General features: G+C 40.8%; 2 protein-coding genes across 2 annotated transcripts; one reads left to right on the top strand and one right to left on the bottom strand.

The window, feature by feature from the left end:
* Window positions 1-117: 117 nt before the first annotated feature.
* On the top strand, window positions 118-5960 carry tspan3b (tetraspanin 3b). The gene is made up of 7 exons (XM_073465254.1): window positions 118-268; window positions 2499-2690; window positions 2919-2993; window positions 3179-3280; window positions 3485-3637; window positions 3803-3886; window positions 4779-5960. The coding sequence occupies exons 1-7, from the start codon at window positions 206-208 to the stop codon at window positions 4869-4871; spliced, it is 762 nt and encodes a 253-aa protein (XP_073321355.1). The 5' UTR covers window positions 118-205; the 3' UTR covers window positions 4872-5960.
* On the bottom strand, window positions 5946-14281 carry pstpip1b (proline-serine-threonine phosphatase interacting protein 1b). Its single transcript, XM_073465253.1, has 15 exons — window positions 14106-14281; window positions 13278-13378; window positions 12188-12262; window positions 11563-11597; window positions 11362-11468; window positions 10921-10983; window positions 10632-10724; window positions 10138-10183; window positions 9831-9910; window positions 9427-9525; window positions 8766-8862; window positions 8455-8551; window positions 8117-8205; window positions 7774-7907; window positions 5946-7682 (listed from the first exon to the last, which is right to left on the bottom strand). The coding sequence occupies exons 1-15, from the start codon at window positions 14136-14138 to the stop codon at window positions 7551-7553; spliced, it is 1281 nt and encodes a 426-aa protein (XP_073321354.1). The 5' UTR covers window positions 14139-14281; the 3' UTR covers window positions 5946-7550.
* Window positions 14282-18570: the final 4289 nt, after the last annotated feature.

Below are 18570 nucleotides of genomic sequence, written 5' to 3'. Positions count from 1 at the left end.
TTGTTTTGAATGGTGATGTCATCGGAGCACGTGACATGCCTTTTATTTTTTTGCGGTGATTTGATTGGTCGAGCCCAGAAGAATCCGCACAGTGGGGGCAGGACCACCGAAGCCATTTTATTATTTTAACAGCAAAAGGTGCAGGTGCATCAGTATTTTTTTTTTATATAATAGTCGCAGTTTTCATTTTAGAGGTCACGACACCATGGGGCAGTGTGGAATTACGTCCTCCAAAACCGTCCTGGTTTTTCTCAATCTCATATTTTGGGTAAGAAAACGAAGGATGTTTTGAACAATGTGCAGCATCCCAGTGAGGGCCAGGGGATGGAGAGCGTTAGCGAGCTAGCAAACTGCGCCAGAGATGCGCTGCAGTCTGCGGTTTCGGCGACACACGAGCTGTTTTTATTTTTATTTTATTTTTTTAGCCTTAATATTCACGGACATAGAGTCGCTTTTGTTTTCACTGTAAGGGGATGCTCATTGGGGAAACAATAACGAGAGGGGAGCTAGCTAGAGTGTGTCGGTAGCTGCCGCCCACAAGTTGTAGCTATGACGTTATGCAGCAGCTGCCAGGTCCTGAAGCTGCTGCTGCTGCTGCTGCTGCTGCTGCTGCTGCTGAGTGAACCTGCAGTGCTGCTCGAGCTGGATTGTGTCGTGAATTCAACAGACTAGCAGAGTTGGATTAAGATAAACACGTATTGAATACAGAGAGTATGAACAGAGCTGTAAATAGTTTAGCATAAAGGAGAACATCTGTCCCCAGGATGGAGAAGACATGTGGCCCTGATCACACTGCACCAGTCTTTGTTATTCTTCAGCTGGAGCTAAATTAGCATATTTGTTAATGTGTGAAATTTAGCATAGCATCATCCCTTGCATTTATACAATACTGTTTCTGTCATCTTAAATTCAGATTTTTATTTGCTTGACTGTAGTTACATACATTATTGACAATATAAGGCAATGCAAGTTTATCTGTATAGCACAATTCAGACACAAGGCAACTCAAAGTGCTTTATGGGGGCATAAAATTACATTAAAATACAGTGGAAATTGCATTTAAAATGCATTAAAACAAGTTAAGACATAGGAAAATAAGCTGAAATAGAATAGGTTTAAAAGAGACATGAACAAAGGTTTTTCAGCCTTGATTTAAAAGAGGTGAGAGTTGGAGCGGACCTGCACTTTTCTTGGAGTTTGTTCCCGATATGTAGGGCATAATAACTGAACGCTTCTCCATGTTTAGTTTTGACTCTAGGGACTGAAAGCAGACCTGTACCTGACGACCTCAGAGGTCTGGATGGTTCATAGACGGCAGGATTTTGAAATCTATTCTTTGACAGACAGGAAGCCAGTGTAAAGATCTAAGAACTGGAGTGATGTGATCTACTTTTTTTGGTTCTTGTTGAAAGGTGTACAAAGTGTGCAGTGCAAGTATAATAATTTTCAATCCTACACTACACAACACCACAGTGTACACCGATCAGGCAGAATATTAAAAGGACTAACCGGTGAAGCGAAGAACATTGATCATCTTGTTACAATGCAATGTTCTGCTGTGAAACTTTAGGTTCTGGCATCCATGTGGATGATACTTAGGGCTGCACGATATGGTCAAAAAGTGTTTTTGTGATCATCTTGATAGATATTGCGATAGCGATATAATTCTTGATTATTATGGATGATTAAATTTGACATCACAATTTTCATTGTCATTGAAAAACTAGTAAAATCATGATGATGTGGCATTTCTCCCGGTCTGTGCCACACAAGTATGTTTTATTTCATCTGGAGAACAAGCTTTGTAGGCCAGAGCATCTCTGCAGCACTACAACATTTCATTAAAACACTGTTTTGTGACTCATTTTACCTTTATGAAATAATTGCAGTTCTTGATAATGCACTTCAGTCATATTTTGCGATTTTGATTATTTTGCGATTAATCATGCAGCCCTAGCGCTACTTGACATACACCACCCACCCCAACACTGTTGCAGATCCAGTACACTTGTAATGGCAACGGCACACCTGATGGCTGTGGCCCTCTGAGCAGGACAATGCGCCCTGCCTCTCAGCAAAAACTGCTCAGGAGTGGCCTGAAGAAAGTGACAGGCTCGACAGGACTTAAAGGATTCACTGCCAATGCCCTGGTGCCAGACACCACAGGACACCCCCAAAATCCCTGTGTCAGTGTCTCAATGAGTCAGAGCCAAGTCCAATCAATGGTTGGGCCTCAAGTGGTTCTGCAGTGGCATCCACATGAATGCCAGGACCCCGTGTTTCCCAGCAGAACATTGCATTGTCCTGAAATGATCACTGTTATTCACTTCACGTTTCAGTGGTTTTAAAGTTGTGTCTGATCGGTATGCTGTACTGTACACCCCTTAATGCACATACAACATATATAATTAAAAAAGAATGTGCATTATAATATTTTTTTTATCATGATGAAGAAAACAGATAATAAAAATAGGAGCTCTCTCTGTTTCCCTCTGCAGGCTGCTGCTGGAATTTTATGCTACATTGGAGCCTATGTGTTCATCACATACGACGACTATGACCACTTCTTTGAGGACGTGTACACTTTGATCCCTGCTATCATCATAATAGCAGTCGGGACTCTTCTCTTCATCATTGGCTTGATCGGCTGCTGTGCAACAATACGTGAAAGCTCCTGTGGTCTTGCAACTGTGAGTACATTTTACTTGCACCCTTTAAATCAACTGAATGCAGAGGCAGAACATACACGCAACAGTTTATGTTAGACTATTTTACACTGCTAATGAGTCTCAGTGCCATTAAAGAAACATTTCACCCAAATCTAATACGTTTTTTGTCGTTCTTGTGCTCCTATCTTTTTTTTTCTCACTCACCTTACTAATGAGCCTCTGAACAATGTGTCTTTGTTGTCATTTCAGTTTGCTGCCATCCTCCTACTGGTGTTTGTAACAGAGTGTGTGGTGGTGGTGCTTGGCTACATATACAGGGCAAAGGTAAACACTTTTCTTTAGCTTATCTCATATTTTACAAACTCTTTTGGGCAAGAATGTTACCTAAGGGCCTACATTCTGAATTAGTTTTATAATAATGTGAGAAACTGTTCCTTAGAGATGAAATATAATAACAAAGCGCAGTTGCTGAACAGGAACCGTAACAGCTGCTTGTGTTTGTGCTTCAGGTAGAAGATGAAGTGAATCACTCCATCCAGAAGGTTTACAACGAATACAACGGCACCAACACTGATGCTCCCAGCCGCGCTATTGACTATGTGCAGAGGCAGGTGAGGAGAAAAATCTGTTGTGTCAACTATTTTCTTTTTTCTTTTAAAATTCAAATTTAAACTGACACTTAGGTGTTAATAAATTGTCTCTTTCGTATGTATGTTGTTTTGATGGATGGATATTTTAGGTTCTGAAGCAAATTGCACTCTTAACTCCAGCCCCTGCAGATTTTCCCTCACCAGTCTTCTCTCTTCTTCTGTTAGCTTCACTGTTGCGGCATTCACAACTACTCTGACTGGAGAAACACTCGCTGGTTTAAAGAATCCAAGAACAACAGCGTCCCAGTCAGCTGCTGTCAGCCCAGCATCACTAACTGTACCGGCACTCTCACTCGACCAGGAGATCTCTACCAAGAGGTACAGACAGGATGCTCAAGCAAAGTGGCATTTCAGATAAAACCACAGAACAAAGTTTGAGTTATGGATGAAAATATAGATTTTCCATGGCACATCATTACCTGTGTTTTAGTTTATGAAGAAATGTCGTGAAACTCTTTAAATGTCATTTATTTTCTGTCTTAGGGTTGTGAAGCTCTTGTTGTGAAGAAGTTAAAGGAGATCATGATGTACGTCATATGGGCAGCTCTCACTTTTGCATCTATACAGGTAAGGACAAGGATTGTCACCTGAAAACTGACTCTGTCAGCAGGGAAGTTTTTAAGTTTGTCCATGAGTGCAAGCAACATGAGTGTTCAGACAGGTTATAAACAAATGCCCAATTAAGCATCCTAGCCACTTGTTTGGGTTAAAACTCAAATTATGTGTTGTAGATGTTTATTAGATTTGCAGAGATATTTCCTGGTTCATCATAAGTGGTTTAAACATTACAGCTGAGCTTTTGACTTGTATAAATCTGTCTGTTTCTCAAATACACTGTATTTTATACCGCAAAATATCATGTTCTATAGTTGATATAATCAAAATCAAGGATTGTATCTTGAGTTGGAAAGGTGACAGTAATTCTAAATCAAAGAACCGACAACAGCCTCTGTGAGCGGTTAACACTGTGGTTACTTCATTCACAGCAAACAGCTACCTCACTGGAAAAAAACACATTTAAGACTTCCATTACATAACTATATTTAAATCAAGTAAAAGCATGAGCATTGGGAGCATGATCAAAGCTACAGTAATCTCTGTCAGCACAAACCGAGCTGACAGAAGCTCTGACCTAATTGTGTCAAAGGATTGCTACTGTGTCGAACAGCTCAGCATGGTTGCTGTTTACCAGGAAACCCCTGCTCCCAAAGCAGTGACAAAGACAGCATGGCCAATCACTTGATGTTAAATTCAAACACACTCATTAAAACCCACCATGCATCTTATGTGTGAAAAGATGACGCATCATTTGCTTATAAAGTGTGATTTCCTATAGTTTTAGAGTTATATTTAGTTAGTTGTTGCTTTTTTACTCACACTTACGTTATTTTCCTGCCAAGTTTTACTGAAGACTATAAGGACTCAAGTTTATTTTGTTTCCTTTGCTGTCCGCCTGCAGATGCTGGGCATGCTCTGTGCCTGCGTGGTGCTGTGCAGGAGGAGTCACGACCCAGCGTACGAGCTGCTGGTCACAACCAACAGCTATGCATGAAGGACGCAGCCAGCGAAACCAAGCACTCAGAAAATCAAAAAAGGAGCGTCACCGGACATGTCCACAGTAGATTTCAGCTGTAGTTATATAAGCTCAAGCACACCTTGCACAATTCATGATAAAGTAGCGAACACTGAAGACGTGGTTTGGGTGGGCGGGGGCTTCAAGGGGAAACCAGTTATTTATCGACATGCTTTGTAAGTTACTGTTACTTTAAATGTTTTTTTTCTTACCAATACTGAAATATTTACAGAAGCCAAAGTTGTATATGGCTATTTGACATTATTGATGTTGATGCAGATCTTTTTTCCTTTTAATTGTGGCTTCTTAAAATTTGGGCTCATCCCCAGTGAGGATGATGTGAGGTACTCTGGAGCATAGTATGTGTGAATTTATGCTTGGGAGCGTATGGAATGTATTTCCTTGTGTGCTAGTTTGCACTACGACTGGAGCTCTGGAGATATTTCTTGGCTGTTAAAACGGAAAACCTACGCTAAAAACAACATGTACACTATTCCCAGAACCTGGTTTGACCAGACTTTGTGAAAATGAAAAAAACTTTTTACCATAGACAGAACAAATTCAGTATTTTTATCTCAGTTGTTACATTTTAGTTTGTTGAGCAGCTATGTGTTTGGTCTCTCAAAGAGCCATGTTTGGTGGAAAGAGTTCTTCATATTCACAAATATTCAGGTTGTGAATAATGTACACTGTTTTGGTGTGGATGTTCCCTGAATCAGGCTTCAGTAGTGAGGCATTGCCAATATATAAATTGTGAATGAACCTTTTAGTCTCCAGTTGCTGTTAGTAGGAGTATTATCAGTGTTACCTGAAGACCTGTGTATGTGTAGATTCAGTTTGTTACAGTTAGATAATCCCTTCTGTTTACTTTGTTAGTTATGAACCTGCTATAAGTATCATGACACATTATTTTCTACATTTTTGTGAAATTGTGCACCATTTTAATATTTTTGAGCTGTTAAGTTGATCCTTAGTTATTTAGCTAGTGCCACTACACAAAAATATGACAAACATCGTGTATAGACTTGAGAAACAGACAGGAGACCAATAAACTCATTTTAACTTGAATGTTTAATTTCATCCACATGGTTGTTTATTTATTTAAGTAAATACGTTAGCAGGTCAACTATACATACAGAGGTAATTATTTTATACTTCATCAGATGCCGGAAAAAATGAATATAAACAAATACCATTTGTGAAAATTGTTTCCTCAGTCATAGTAAGTAATCGTTTGTTATTGCTCTACATTAGCTGCTACCACCATACAGTAGCTGCTGATCTATCCACAAGGTCACACAAAATACATTATGTACAGAAGACATACTGAAATTACAGATCAATTTATAAACATGTAACCCTATGTCATCCCTAGCTCTCTCTCACACACACAAAACAAAACAACAAAAACACAGTGAAATGAAAAACAGAACCTGAGAGACAAAACCAAACCAGGCACTACCTCAACAAGCCACTTTTCCCAACTCGACTCTTGGATCTTCCTCATGCACAGCTGCCCTATTGTTTGAGACACATAGTGTCTAATTTATTAAAATAATGAACAGCAACAGTCTAAAGAAATGTTGACACTCATGATCTCTTGTAGAGCTGGGTGTTACTAACATCACGCACACTTCAAAGGGGAAAAAAGGGACTGTGTTACACTAATGTTAAAGTGTCTGTGTCTGTCTAACAGAGTCAGAATGGACGAAGACAAAAGGCAGACATTTCTTTACCTACAACAGGTTGTTATTGTATATCTGGTATCCAATAACAATTGTACATGTGGTATAGCTACAAGTCTGTCAGCGCACTTCAGTCCCTTTTTTCCCCTGGAAGTTTCTGTCCTTGAACTGAGAAGCGCCTAATTGAGGTTAACTTTTCTGGAAAATGTGCAGAGTACCCTGTTTCAATCATACACTCTTCACTTTATTTAATGGTGACTCCTAATTTATCAATCAAACCCAGTGCTGAAGTCATTTTGTTATAAATTGGAGATAAATCCATGTATCAGTTATTTATTTGATGACCACAGCTCAGATTGTTGATAAAAAAAGTTTTGTCACTGCCACCATGCAGAGCTTAGCTTGCACTTGTACAATTCTTGTTTTACTCACGTTGAAAATATGACATTGACTAAACAGTCTATCAAATTCGCAACACCAGATGATTTATAGTTCTTCAATCCAATGAGACTGTGCTGCATGCACATGTATAATCCCAGCTGTACAACACATGAGGTAACAGCGTTACGATGCAACATCTTTTTGGGACTAATAAATCATTTATAAATAATAACCTCACTGATCGATTAAGAAATCTATCTGGAAAGCTTTGCTGTGTAAGTAAGTACTGTAAAAGGGTATCTGATGATCATGTTCAAAACTTCTGTAAAAGAAAAGCTCAAATAACTTATGGCCTACTCAAGCATGCAACATTTTCAATTCAGGTACAGAGACTCATGTAAAGCCTGATAAAAGGTGTGTGTATGTGTGTGTGTGTGTGTGGTTGAAGAGGCTTATGCAAGTTTCACACAGGATGCATACACGCTTCTATTTTTAGCATATGCACATACATTTGCTTTTGACTATAGTTTGTGTTGTGGTTTGTTTGTGTGTATCTGAATGTATTTTCCTGATTGCGTGTGTGTGCGTGTGTTCAGATTTGGCCCAGAAAGTTTCCCGGCACCAATCCAGTCAGCCCGTTCCTCTCCACCGTCCACCAGCCATCTTCTCCTCGCGCCAAAACTCGGACCATGTCCCCTCTAATGACAGACAGTTCATCCAATTCCTGACCAGTCAATATGAATAAGAAGACAAATGTTAGGTGACACTAATCTGCATTTTTTTTACACAATAGATAATGCATTTTTAGTCATTACCTGTGCAGAGTAATCATAAAGTACAGCGTAGATTTCTTCATGAGATGAAACTGTGGTCAGTGGTGCTTCATACTGGAGGCCTGGTAGGGGTGCATATCCTCCATCTGAATCCTCAGCTGAAGCCAGAGTGATAGCTGGCAGGTACAAATGCAAAATGTTATATTGTTATTTAATTTACATAACCGTACTATTGGCTGCTAAAAGGCCATATATAATTTTAAATATGTGAGTCCATTTTTAAATGAAAAAAGATCCACTAAGAGCACAAAGAGGCTGAACGTTAATTACACCCCACCATACTTTTAAGTGTAAGAGAGAGCGACAGAGTGAATGCAGTACTTACACTCGTCAGTAGATGTCAGTGCTGATTGGGAGTTGTGAAGACTGTCCGCACTGAGGGTCATCGAACTTTCAAGCAGAGGATCACAGCACCTGAGGGATCCAGGTAAGGAGAGATTTTTTTTTTACAGTGTCTCCCAGAAATATTCTGATCAACAAAAAAAGGGAATGAAGCTGCACATGTTTCTTTCTGATGTGTTTTCTGGTTAAAAGAAGAAGATACTGAAGGCAGATGAACCAGGAGGAGAGAGCAATTTCTTACTGCCACAGTAACCTGGCAGGTTGTACAGAAACATTGCCATCTACTCCTGATTCCTCCTCCAAAGGTGGATGGTGTCAGACCTCCTCATCGTGTCGTCTTCTCCTCCTGCGAAATGAGCTTGGCCATTGCTGTTCCCGGACGTCTCCGCCTGGTAACAGCTCTCAAACAGTATGGGCTCTGTGAGGGGAAAAGGGAAGCTGCTCATTTGAGAAGTGAGATTAAGTGTTGCTTTCTGCCTGTGTGTCAACTGAGAGAGAAAGGTTAGTAGTTAAGTAGCACTCTAAGTCCGGTTCATTAGTAATTGCACTTTTTCCTCACTTCTCAAGTTTTCCTCAACTTCTCAACTTGATTAGCCTGTAAAACTTCATTACTATCCACCATGACAGCTCACCTGGAGGCCTCGATCCCGTGCTTTTTGTCTCTATGAAATAGTTGTTGTCTGCCGCAATGTCACACTGTTCCAGCTGCTTCCTCACCTCCTCGTAAAGCTGATTTAAAAATAACAGGACAACAGTCAGAAAACAGGAGGCAGTTCTTCTGAAATCAGAACTGTACACTGTTCCTGTAAAACTCAGAAGGTCAAGTGTGCAAACATTTCTTTCGTGAGAGACTTTCACTTCAATTGCAGTTAGTCTTGCAAACAATAAATGAGGAAGTGAGGTAGGCTGTATGAAAGGTGCTTTAACTAAATCATCCACTGAATGACTGGCAAAGTTCTGATATGCAGTGTCTTCGCCTGCTTTCAAGAAAGACAACATATTTACAGCCATGCTTGTGGTTGGGATACGCAGCACTTTGCTACAGCTGTGTTTTGAGCTAAAGGCTAAGATGTTATGATATGATTGGTTCCTGGAACCAATAAAATCGACCATTACGAAAAAACATGACTGGTTTGTTTCAATGATGACCCAAATAGTGCCCTAACCAATTCACAGCTAAATTTCTGGTGCTTGTTTCTCGCGACAGGATTCAAACCAAGCGTTTGAGACATGGGAGTGATGTTGTGTTTGTGTCCATTCGAAACTATATAAATAAAGAGGAAGTGAGCTTACCTCATCATCTTTGACACACTGCATGGAGAAATGATTGCAGTGGTCCCAGAGAGCACACCTGAGCATGCTGATGCGATCTCCCTCTAGCTGCTGGAACACCTGAGAAACATGCGCATACCACTGGTTTCTATTGTATCTGCACAGACTTGATTCTTTTCTGTTACTCTGCACCGGCTGTATCATTTAAATGCATTGCGACGGCTGACATACTCATTATCATGTACATCGTGATTGTGGGTTTGATGTTAAATGATGATAAAATGCGTTGGTCAGCAGAAGGAAGGTGTTGTTAGAGGAATTCTACTTTGTACAGATTAAGGGGATGTGGTGTGAGGTTTAGTCTGTGAATAGAAATCATTGTTCTGGTTGCGACTGTGTGAGGGAGCAGGACGGGTCCACAGTACCTCACATGTGCTTTTGTGCGTTTCTTCCCAGTCCTGGCGAACACTTTCTAGCTGAACAGTGTTGGTGAAGTACAGCTTCTCTGTGTGTCATTATAGATGGTTATGGTTAGAAGTGACACACAGGAATTAACACATCTGAATTTGTTAAATAAAAAAATACAGAGCTGACTATGTATAAAGAGTCCATAGGTAATCAGTGGTTGATTTATTGAGAAATGTCAAATTTCTCCACACAAATACATTAAAATCAATTGTATGCAGGTTAAAAATAGAAATTCAAGAGACGAAAGGTGAATCTGGGTCATACCTGCTTCATTGGCTGTCTGTCTGCAGTGTTTCGCCCTGTGACGAACCTGTGAAATAAATGTTACACAGGAAACAAGATGTACATGACAATTGTGACAGGCTCTGAGCACAAACTGGTGGGACTTCAACACATTAAATCATCATCATTGTCACATCAGAAGAAACAAAATATGTTAGGCATGTTGGGAAGGTTACTTTCCTGAAAATACAAAAAGTTTATTGGTGTCATTTGAGGGATTTGCCGAAGATTACTGGAGATGACAGATGCCAAGGCGGCACACGAACACTCTCAAATTCCTCCTTGCTAGGTGTTGCATCATTGCATCACTGTGCACAGCTGCAGAAAACTCACACCACTAATGTTGACCTGCTATCAGGACAAGTTCTGGTCAGGGTCTAAAAGAAATACCCTGAAAGTTTGTATCTAAATCCCTTTAAACCACAAACCAGCCTGGCATTACTTTTACAGTTTGGGAGCTTATTCAGTTATTGCACCTTGTCAGGGTTTTTCGATGTAACACTCGCCTTCTCAGCCCCCTGTTCTGCCTCGTCCGCCTCCCTGCATCTCAGCTCGTAGCTCTTCTTCGACTGTCAGAAACAGAAACAGAAACCACAGAAACTACAGTGTTCCACCCAAAACAGGAAGAGCTGTGTAGCGTTAACTGCTACTGCCAATGATGTCCGTGTGCAGTATGCCATCAAATCAATTTCTTTACGATAAAAAAAATGCTTCATGTGTGACTTCTTTGTTAAATGTAAAACACTTAATCAGATGTTTTCCTACCTCCATGGTCTTCTTGTACAATGAAACCTTTTTCTTCTGAACTTTCTCCATGATGCTTTGAAACTATACAGGGAGACAGAAGGGTCAAAATTAACAGATTTCAAGCTAAAAATGTGAAAGTGAAGAACCGTAATTACGTAAATGATCACAGGGTTGAGTCAACTTTTCTATAATTCAACATCTATGAAGAAGAAATTGAAAATGTAGAAATAGAAATTGTAATGTTCACAAATAGGAATGATTGCAGCGCTCTTGTATTGCATGACACTGATTTAACAGGCACACCTGTGCACCTGTACGACACACAAACAGGCGGAGAGGAATAATTTCTATGTGCCTCAAGTAAGAGCAAGCCATCAGATCTCACACTGTGTTCAGTCAAACTTCACCTCTGTTTGTGCACAATATGCCAGTTGTTAAGCAACACAAGTTGCCCAGTACCTTCTTCCTCTGCTCTTTCTGCCGCTCTCGGAATGTCTCAATCTTTTTCACCTCCTCTTTCAATTTATCAGACATTTGGATGTGAAAGTTCCCGATGTTCTCGATTTCTGCCACCAAAAACAGCAAAATGAATCATTACACACTTTATAATAAGAAATACAGCGGCAGATTTTAGCGCTTTGGTTGACTGGATGAACTTACGTGTTTTCAGTTGTTCCAAGGAGGCTCTCAAGGTGCTGAAAAAACAATGCACATTTAAGATCGGAGGAAATTCGGTGACCATTGGCATTTTTTGTCGAGCACAAACAGGCAGAAGATTAAAATAATCTTTGCTCAGCATCATGTGTTTCTTACTATTCATTTCTAAAAAAAAAAAAACACAGTCACAAAGCTCAGTACAGCTCATCTGTCTGACTGCTGATGGTGACTAAGAAGCTACAACAGAGCAGTTTGGACAGAATAAAGAACCATCAAGATCACCCTCTCTGACATTTGCTGAAAAATGTGAGTCGTTATTTTACCACAGAGCAGGAAACTGGCAAGAGATAATGACCTGTATACTGAAATACACACACACACGCACACACACGCACACACACACACACACACACACACACACACACACACACATGGCCTCTCTCTTCTCTCTTTTTCCACCACACAGAAACATAAATGTGTGTTTCCTCTAAAATCAATGTGACTCAGGGGCTCTTGACTGATGTTTTAACCCTTTTTTAAACCAGAGTTTTTTTTGACTCATATGTCATTACAAGTGTACAGTATGTGTTTACAGTCCATAATATTGACCTTGAATTTTTGCGTTTACCTGATCTCCGTGTGTCCTCCAGCTTTGCGAGCAATAGTGACCAGTTCCTTCCCATACTTCTCCTCTGCCATTGCCCTGTGCAGCAGGAACAGACGCCCACAGTTTGTCTTTCAGTATTTAGTGGTAAAACTGAACTGTTGTGTCCAAACAAAAGACAGACAGAAGCACCACTCTGTTTTGTCTTCACTTGCAGATAACATCACTAGCACCTTCCACCCAGTTACCACTGAAGCTCACAGTGAGAGGCTACGCAGTTTCACATGAAGTCTGTCTTTTATATTTTGGTTTTTTTTACGACGGAACTTCATCGTTTAACAACAAGAACTTCTTTATTGTTTTATTATGGTCATTGCTGATTGATTTGGTAGTGATAACATAATGATAAGATGTCCCTCACTGGCCTCACACATCTTTTGTCGTGGTAACATCTTTAAATCAGACTTGCATAAAACTTGTATTCTTATTTACTATATTCTTGTACTCAGATAATAGACTACTAGCTAAGTGGTTATAGAGAACTGTGTAACTATAATTGTAGTGGTACTACAAGTGAAGTCCAAATACTGCATGTCAAAATTGGTACTTGTGTATTTTGTTGTTTATTTGTTGAGTAAATGTACGTAGTTACATTCCACCGCTGTCTACGTGATGTGTTTTTGTATGAAACACATTAAAACTTAAGTCAGTAATCTGTAAAAACAAACAAAAGGAAAATGGCCGAATTGTTCACTGATCACTGATTACATGTGCTGTTAAATCAAAATTACCCCTAGAAATTCAATATTTGTGTGTGCAGTTCTTTAAAGATATTGTAATCCAAGCCTCGTATTGTTGAGTGGGTTAATTTGAACCTTTGTTGACTCATGATAATCTCAAGAGTAATCAGGTGATACAGTGGTTTTGTCCTTCTGCTGTGAGCTGGTCGTTGCTGGGAAGATCTAAATGTGCTAAATTTCTATTAGTCATATTTTGTCATGGCTTTAATTACACAACGATCAGCAAACATAGGAACGTGTGGTTCTAAGAACTTCCTAAATCCTCAAGTTAAATGATCAGTTTTGGTTTCAGTGAATCACCGACATAATGCTACCTCATCTTTAAAAGCTCCTCCACGTCTTTGCACATTTGCCGTCCATCTCGTAACCTCTGGATCAGAGCGTCATACCCGGCATGACAATTGAATTCAGACCCCTGTATTGAGACAACACAGAAAAATTCCTTAGATAAACACAGAAATGGCTCAACAACTATTGCAACACGTCCTTGAGTCAATCCTGGACTCACTATGTGGTAAAAATGCAGAAGTAGCACTGAGCAAAAAATAGTTTCTATGTGACATACCCAGTGCTTAATTCATCTGGCCCACAGCAGCGGAGCAGAATGTCAAATAAGGCAAAAGCGAAGAGCGCTAGTTCGACACATTACAGTTACTCAGACACAGAGGGAAGTCTTGTAGCACAGAGACAGTTTGTGGGATTTATCAACTGTACAACTCACCAGTTCCCTCAAACGAAACGTGTCGATTTTAAAGTAACGTTTTTATTTTAACTCTGCACTGTATCATGCAGGTACAATACTGTTGCTATTCACAGTTAACATTATGTGACATCAATGTGGTGCAAATGTGGGCTAATTATAAGACTGTAGATGACTGCCTTTCAAGTTCAAATATAGTGAACTGTATATATACACCAGAGGCAGAAGTCTATGATACAAGCCAAGTGTTGGTTTGTTATGCACGTACTTTAGATTGTCTGTTTAACAAATCAATTAGATTGTAGTTTACTTACCTTGTGAATTCACTATAAAAAAAACCCCAAAGATAAATTATTGTGTGACCGTAAAGGTAGCAATGGTCTCTCAGTTTCTGACAAGGACAGTTTCAGCAAAAAGCACAAGACCACAAAAATAGACTTACCCAGAAAGCATCTTTAAACATCAAAGGTGTCATCTCAATTGTCACTTCCTTGGTGTGAACACGGTGCTGAACTTCTCTTGCAGGATTTAAAACACTCACCAACAATTCAAATAAAGTTGTTGAAGGTCAAGGGATACTGAGCCAACTGTGTTTGAAACCGTGAGTGGGCCAAGTGTCAGTGAGCGAGCTGGAATGAGGAAGCGCTTCTGTCCCATGATGTCACTGACCACACTCAGCTCAGCCCCATGTGCGAGACAGCATCTCTTTCACTATCATTTGACGGCTCAGAGTGAACGTGTAGTTTGTTGAACACATTAGCAGATTAGCAGATTAGCAGATATATGTCTCTGTGTATGTTTGATAAAAAATGTGTTATGTGCAGATGAAGAAAGTGTTGGTTTGATCATTTGCAGTGACACACACACACACACACACACACACACACGCAGTACAGTTTCGGTCACACCTGGTGTGAGTGATACCGAGACCGATGATGGCTGAAGGTTGATCACAGTACAAATCTATTAAATGATTTCAGTACAAATCTCAGTAAAGCATGGATTATATTCTAAATGTGGTGGTTACTGTTTCAGTCATATCTCTTGGTCCTTCTTATTATTTATCTTTTTATTTTTTTCTGACCCTCTGAGGTAGTCACATAAGGCAGTTTAAATGCTTTATAACGAGGGTGAGAACCCCAGGTGAGGAAGTGAAATTGTGGATGAAAATGAGTTACAGTAAACGTCAAAGTATTGTACATTTTAATATAAAAGACTGAATTTAAAAAGTATGGCCATTTTTTTGGTTAAAGCTCTCCTGTATAGTTGGGTCAATTGTCACTTAAAGGATAAGTTCACCCAAAAATGACAATTCAGTCTTAATCTACTCGCCTCCATGACGATGGAAAGTCAGTTGAAGTTTTTTAGTCCGCACAACATTTCTGGAGTTTTACAGCAAAACAGGATTGCAGCAGTCTCCTAAACAACTGAAGTAGATGGGGATGTTTGTAAAAGTAAAAAAAAAACAACAAAAAAAGTCTCCAAGATTCCAGATTGATTTGAAAAATACTTTATTTACACCATTGATGCACAGTCGAGCTGGTGCGTCCACCCACAAAGAAGATTTCTGCTCAAAAAGGGTCTTTCAAATCAATCTAGGATCTCTAGGCTTTCGAGTCCCCATCTACTTCAGTTGTTTAGCCGATGATGCAACACTGTGTTGTTGTGAAGCTCCAGAAATTTTTTGTGGAGTATAAAACTTCACCTGACTTTCAATCAGCATGAGGGCAAGGATGTAATATCCAAACTTTCATTTTTGGGAAACTTAGCCTTTAAGCCCTCAGTTCTCAGCCCTCTATATCAAAAACTAGGTTGTTACACACAAACATTAATCTAACTGTTCTTGTGTATCTTGAATAATTCTTGTAACAACCACAAGGGGGAGACACAGACCTTTCTAAAACATCTCAATCAAACCCAGTATTTAAGTATTAACATGGGATCAAACCCTCCCATCACATTGAGTCAGTACTTCTTAAATCTCCACGGGGGGTCGGACACGGAAATCCGAAATCTCTCAATCCAGTTGAGATGAATACAAATCTGTGCCTCGGGCATCTCTCCGGGAAGACATGGAGACACGTGAATGAGCACATAGATGCTTCCTATTGATTTTCAAAGTGCGGAGAAGGACAGACTGTGGTGTCTCTCACCAGTCGCTCAATGAGATGTGTGAAAATCTTTGGCTCTCTCACAAAGCTGGGGGATCGTTCTGTCACACACCTAACGACATGTTAAAGGGACAGTACAAATCAATACAGCCAACTGAGAATAATGGGACTTAGTCTTTTTATATTCTTTTTCTTTTATTTTTATCTTTTTTGTTTGAGCTGCAACTCTGCATGTACAGCACCGGCCAGACAAATATTTGATTTATTATTTTGATTGGACAGAAAAATCTTACTTTGGATGATATATTCAAGAGCTTTGTTGTTGTTCTGTGAAAATCATTCACCCCCAAAACATAATCTTTTCATGAATTGATGAAAAAACTGGGCTGTTTAAGTTTCTGATAATACAGTTTTTCATACAATCCCATGGGCTTTAAATGGTTTGTTTAGCTTATCATTGATATGGACTTGAAATCAGTATTTAGCCTTCAGTTTGTTTGAAAAAATACATATATAGTTGTAGACCTATTCACAGATGCAGCTACCACACAAGTTCATAGTTAATACAGAAAATACAGTATATTTTGCTGTATGCAGCCTAATTTTCAACCTATTGTATGTGTACCTTGCTGCCTACCATTTACCAAGTAAAATGTAATTCAGTCTATACCATTTCTCATTCTGCTTGATCAAAAGTCTTGGATTACAGCCCGCCATCCTTCTGGAGAGGCCATTTTTTGGGTTCAAAACGGTGTAACAATTCAGTTTTCCCTCTTGGAAAAGCAAACATCTACCAGTTAGAGCGAAGATAATCCTTCCAGACCACAGCTTACGAGTTTTCACATTGAGATGACTGAATCCGTGGTGCCTGGCCTTCGCTGCGACCCCGTTTGAGGCCTCTAATGGAGGGACAAGCTCTGGGAATCAGCTGTGCTGCCAGGGTCTGTGCAGCACACCATCACACACACACCAGGGTTGCAGTGCACACACACACACACACACTTAAGTTTCCTGCCCCTCTCTCGCTCGTTCTCTCTCTCTCCATCACACTCCCAGGAGTGGCAGTTATTGAACTGTGACAAACGAGCCGTGTCAGACCAGCCCCCCTACCTGGGGGATTGGCTAAATGACCTTTCCATTACCCAACCACTGCTGTATTCCCCCTCCACAGATAGAGTTACACACGCAGCCACAAAGCCCATTTGCCAGGACCAGTGTCACCGTCGCTGCTGTTAGCCACTACATCTCTCTCTGCTTTCTGACACACATTTCTGTCTATTTTATCATATTCTCATCTTTATTTCACATTAGCTGCTACATACAGTATTCACATGTATTTCTGGTGCCTATATTGCTCTCAGCAGTGGCGGTCTCGACCATGAGTGATAAACACGTGATGCCAGACGCAGCTTGTGCTTGCTTGTGCAGATGTGTGGGTTATCTTTTTCCTTGTGCGTGTGTGAGAGAGTGTGTGGCCTGCAGAGTGTGTGACTGGTTTTCACACATTCTCCAACCTCCATCCTTGCTAATCCCCTGTTGACCATCGGCACCAGCCCTGAATCTCGCCAGATACTTTAGGGAGCAAGCTGGCAGGACAAGAACCAAGAGAGGGAAGAGAGGAGTGGAGTGGACAGGTTAAAAGTGGATGAGGAGTTCAAAGAGAGGGGGTAGAGGGAAGAGAATGCAGGATCAGAGGGAAGAAGTGAAAGAGAGAGGAGTACAAGTCAAGTTCGTGAATCGAGCGTATAGCCAGTAGTCGACTGCTGCTGCCTGTTGGATAGGAATGCAATGAAGTGAGTCCTTGGCCGCATTAGTGGGAACCTGTTAGGAAGCTGACAGATGGAGAGCTAATGATGTGTAGGCACAAGGGCAGGGCCTGTAGTTGCTAGTGAGACGATCTGTAGTGGCTGTCATAATACAGCTGAAAACCAACAGCTGAGGGAGGCGGTGGAGGAGGAGGAGGAGGAGGAGGAAGAGGAGGTGGAGGGGAAAGAGCAGAATCACACCAACCCCAGAGAGCGAGGCCGGGGGCCTTTCTCACGTTTGATCTACGCCTGGCTCTGAATGAAACATTTATTAGCTGTCTTAATCCTCAGTATTACTGCTAAGAACTCCAGCCTTAATCAATTTGATCCTCATGTGTCCGTTATTCCCCAGTGTGATTCTCTGGACACTGGGATGAAGGCAGCATGGACACACACACACACACACAAGTCTAGGATGCATGTTTGTGTGGATGCTCCCTTGTATAAATATTTAATTAGCACTGATGTCACATGAAGCGATCATGGCCATGTTTCTGTTTATATGATGATTTTAAAAACAGATGCATGCGTGTGTGTGTGTGCACGTGCATTAAAGTTGGTAAGGAAAGGATTGTGTGTGAAGGCTTGCACGCATGTAAGTGTGTGTCTGTACATTTGAGTTGACGTGTACCGGTGCTGACCCCTGTAAAAGGGATGCGTGCCACAGGCAATTCCCCCTTCGTCCTGCTCCTCTCTCCTTCCCCCGCGCCGCCCTTTCAGCAGACTGGATTTTGGTGTTACGTTAATTTGCCCAGCGGCCACTCTGTCTCCACAGGGACGCACCCTGTCCTCCTCACCTGCCCCCGTGTCCTCCCCTTCTTCCTTGTTCTCTTTCCTTACACCTCTTGACCATCTCTTCCTCCCTCCTCTTCTTTCTCACACCCCCTTTCCCACTCGCTCCTTCTCTCCCCAGCCTCTGCATGTTTCCAGTCCTGCTGGTCTCTCATGGCCTGGCCTTTTACCACCTCACGCCGCTTTGCTTGTGTATGTG

The sequence above is a fragment of the Pagrus major genome, chromosome 4 (genome assembly GCF_040436345.1).
Source record: "Pagrus major chromosome 4, Pma_NU_1.0".
NCBI lineage: Eukaryota > Metazoa > Chordata > Actinopteri > Spariformes > Sparidae > Pagrus > Pagrus major.
The sequence above is the reverse complement of the archived record's forward strand: the minus strand, read 5'-3'. Positions and strand labels throughout refer to the sequence as shown.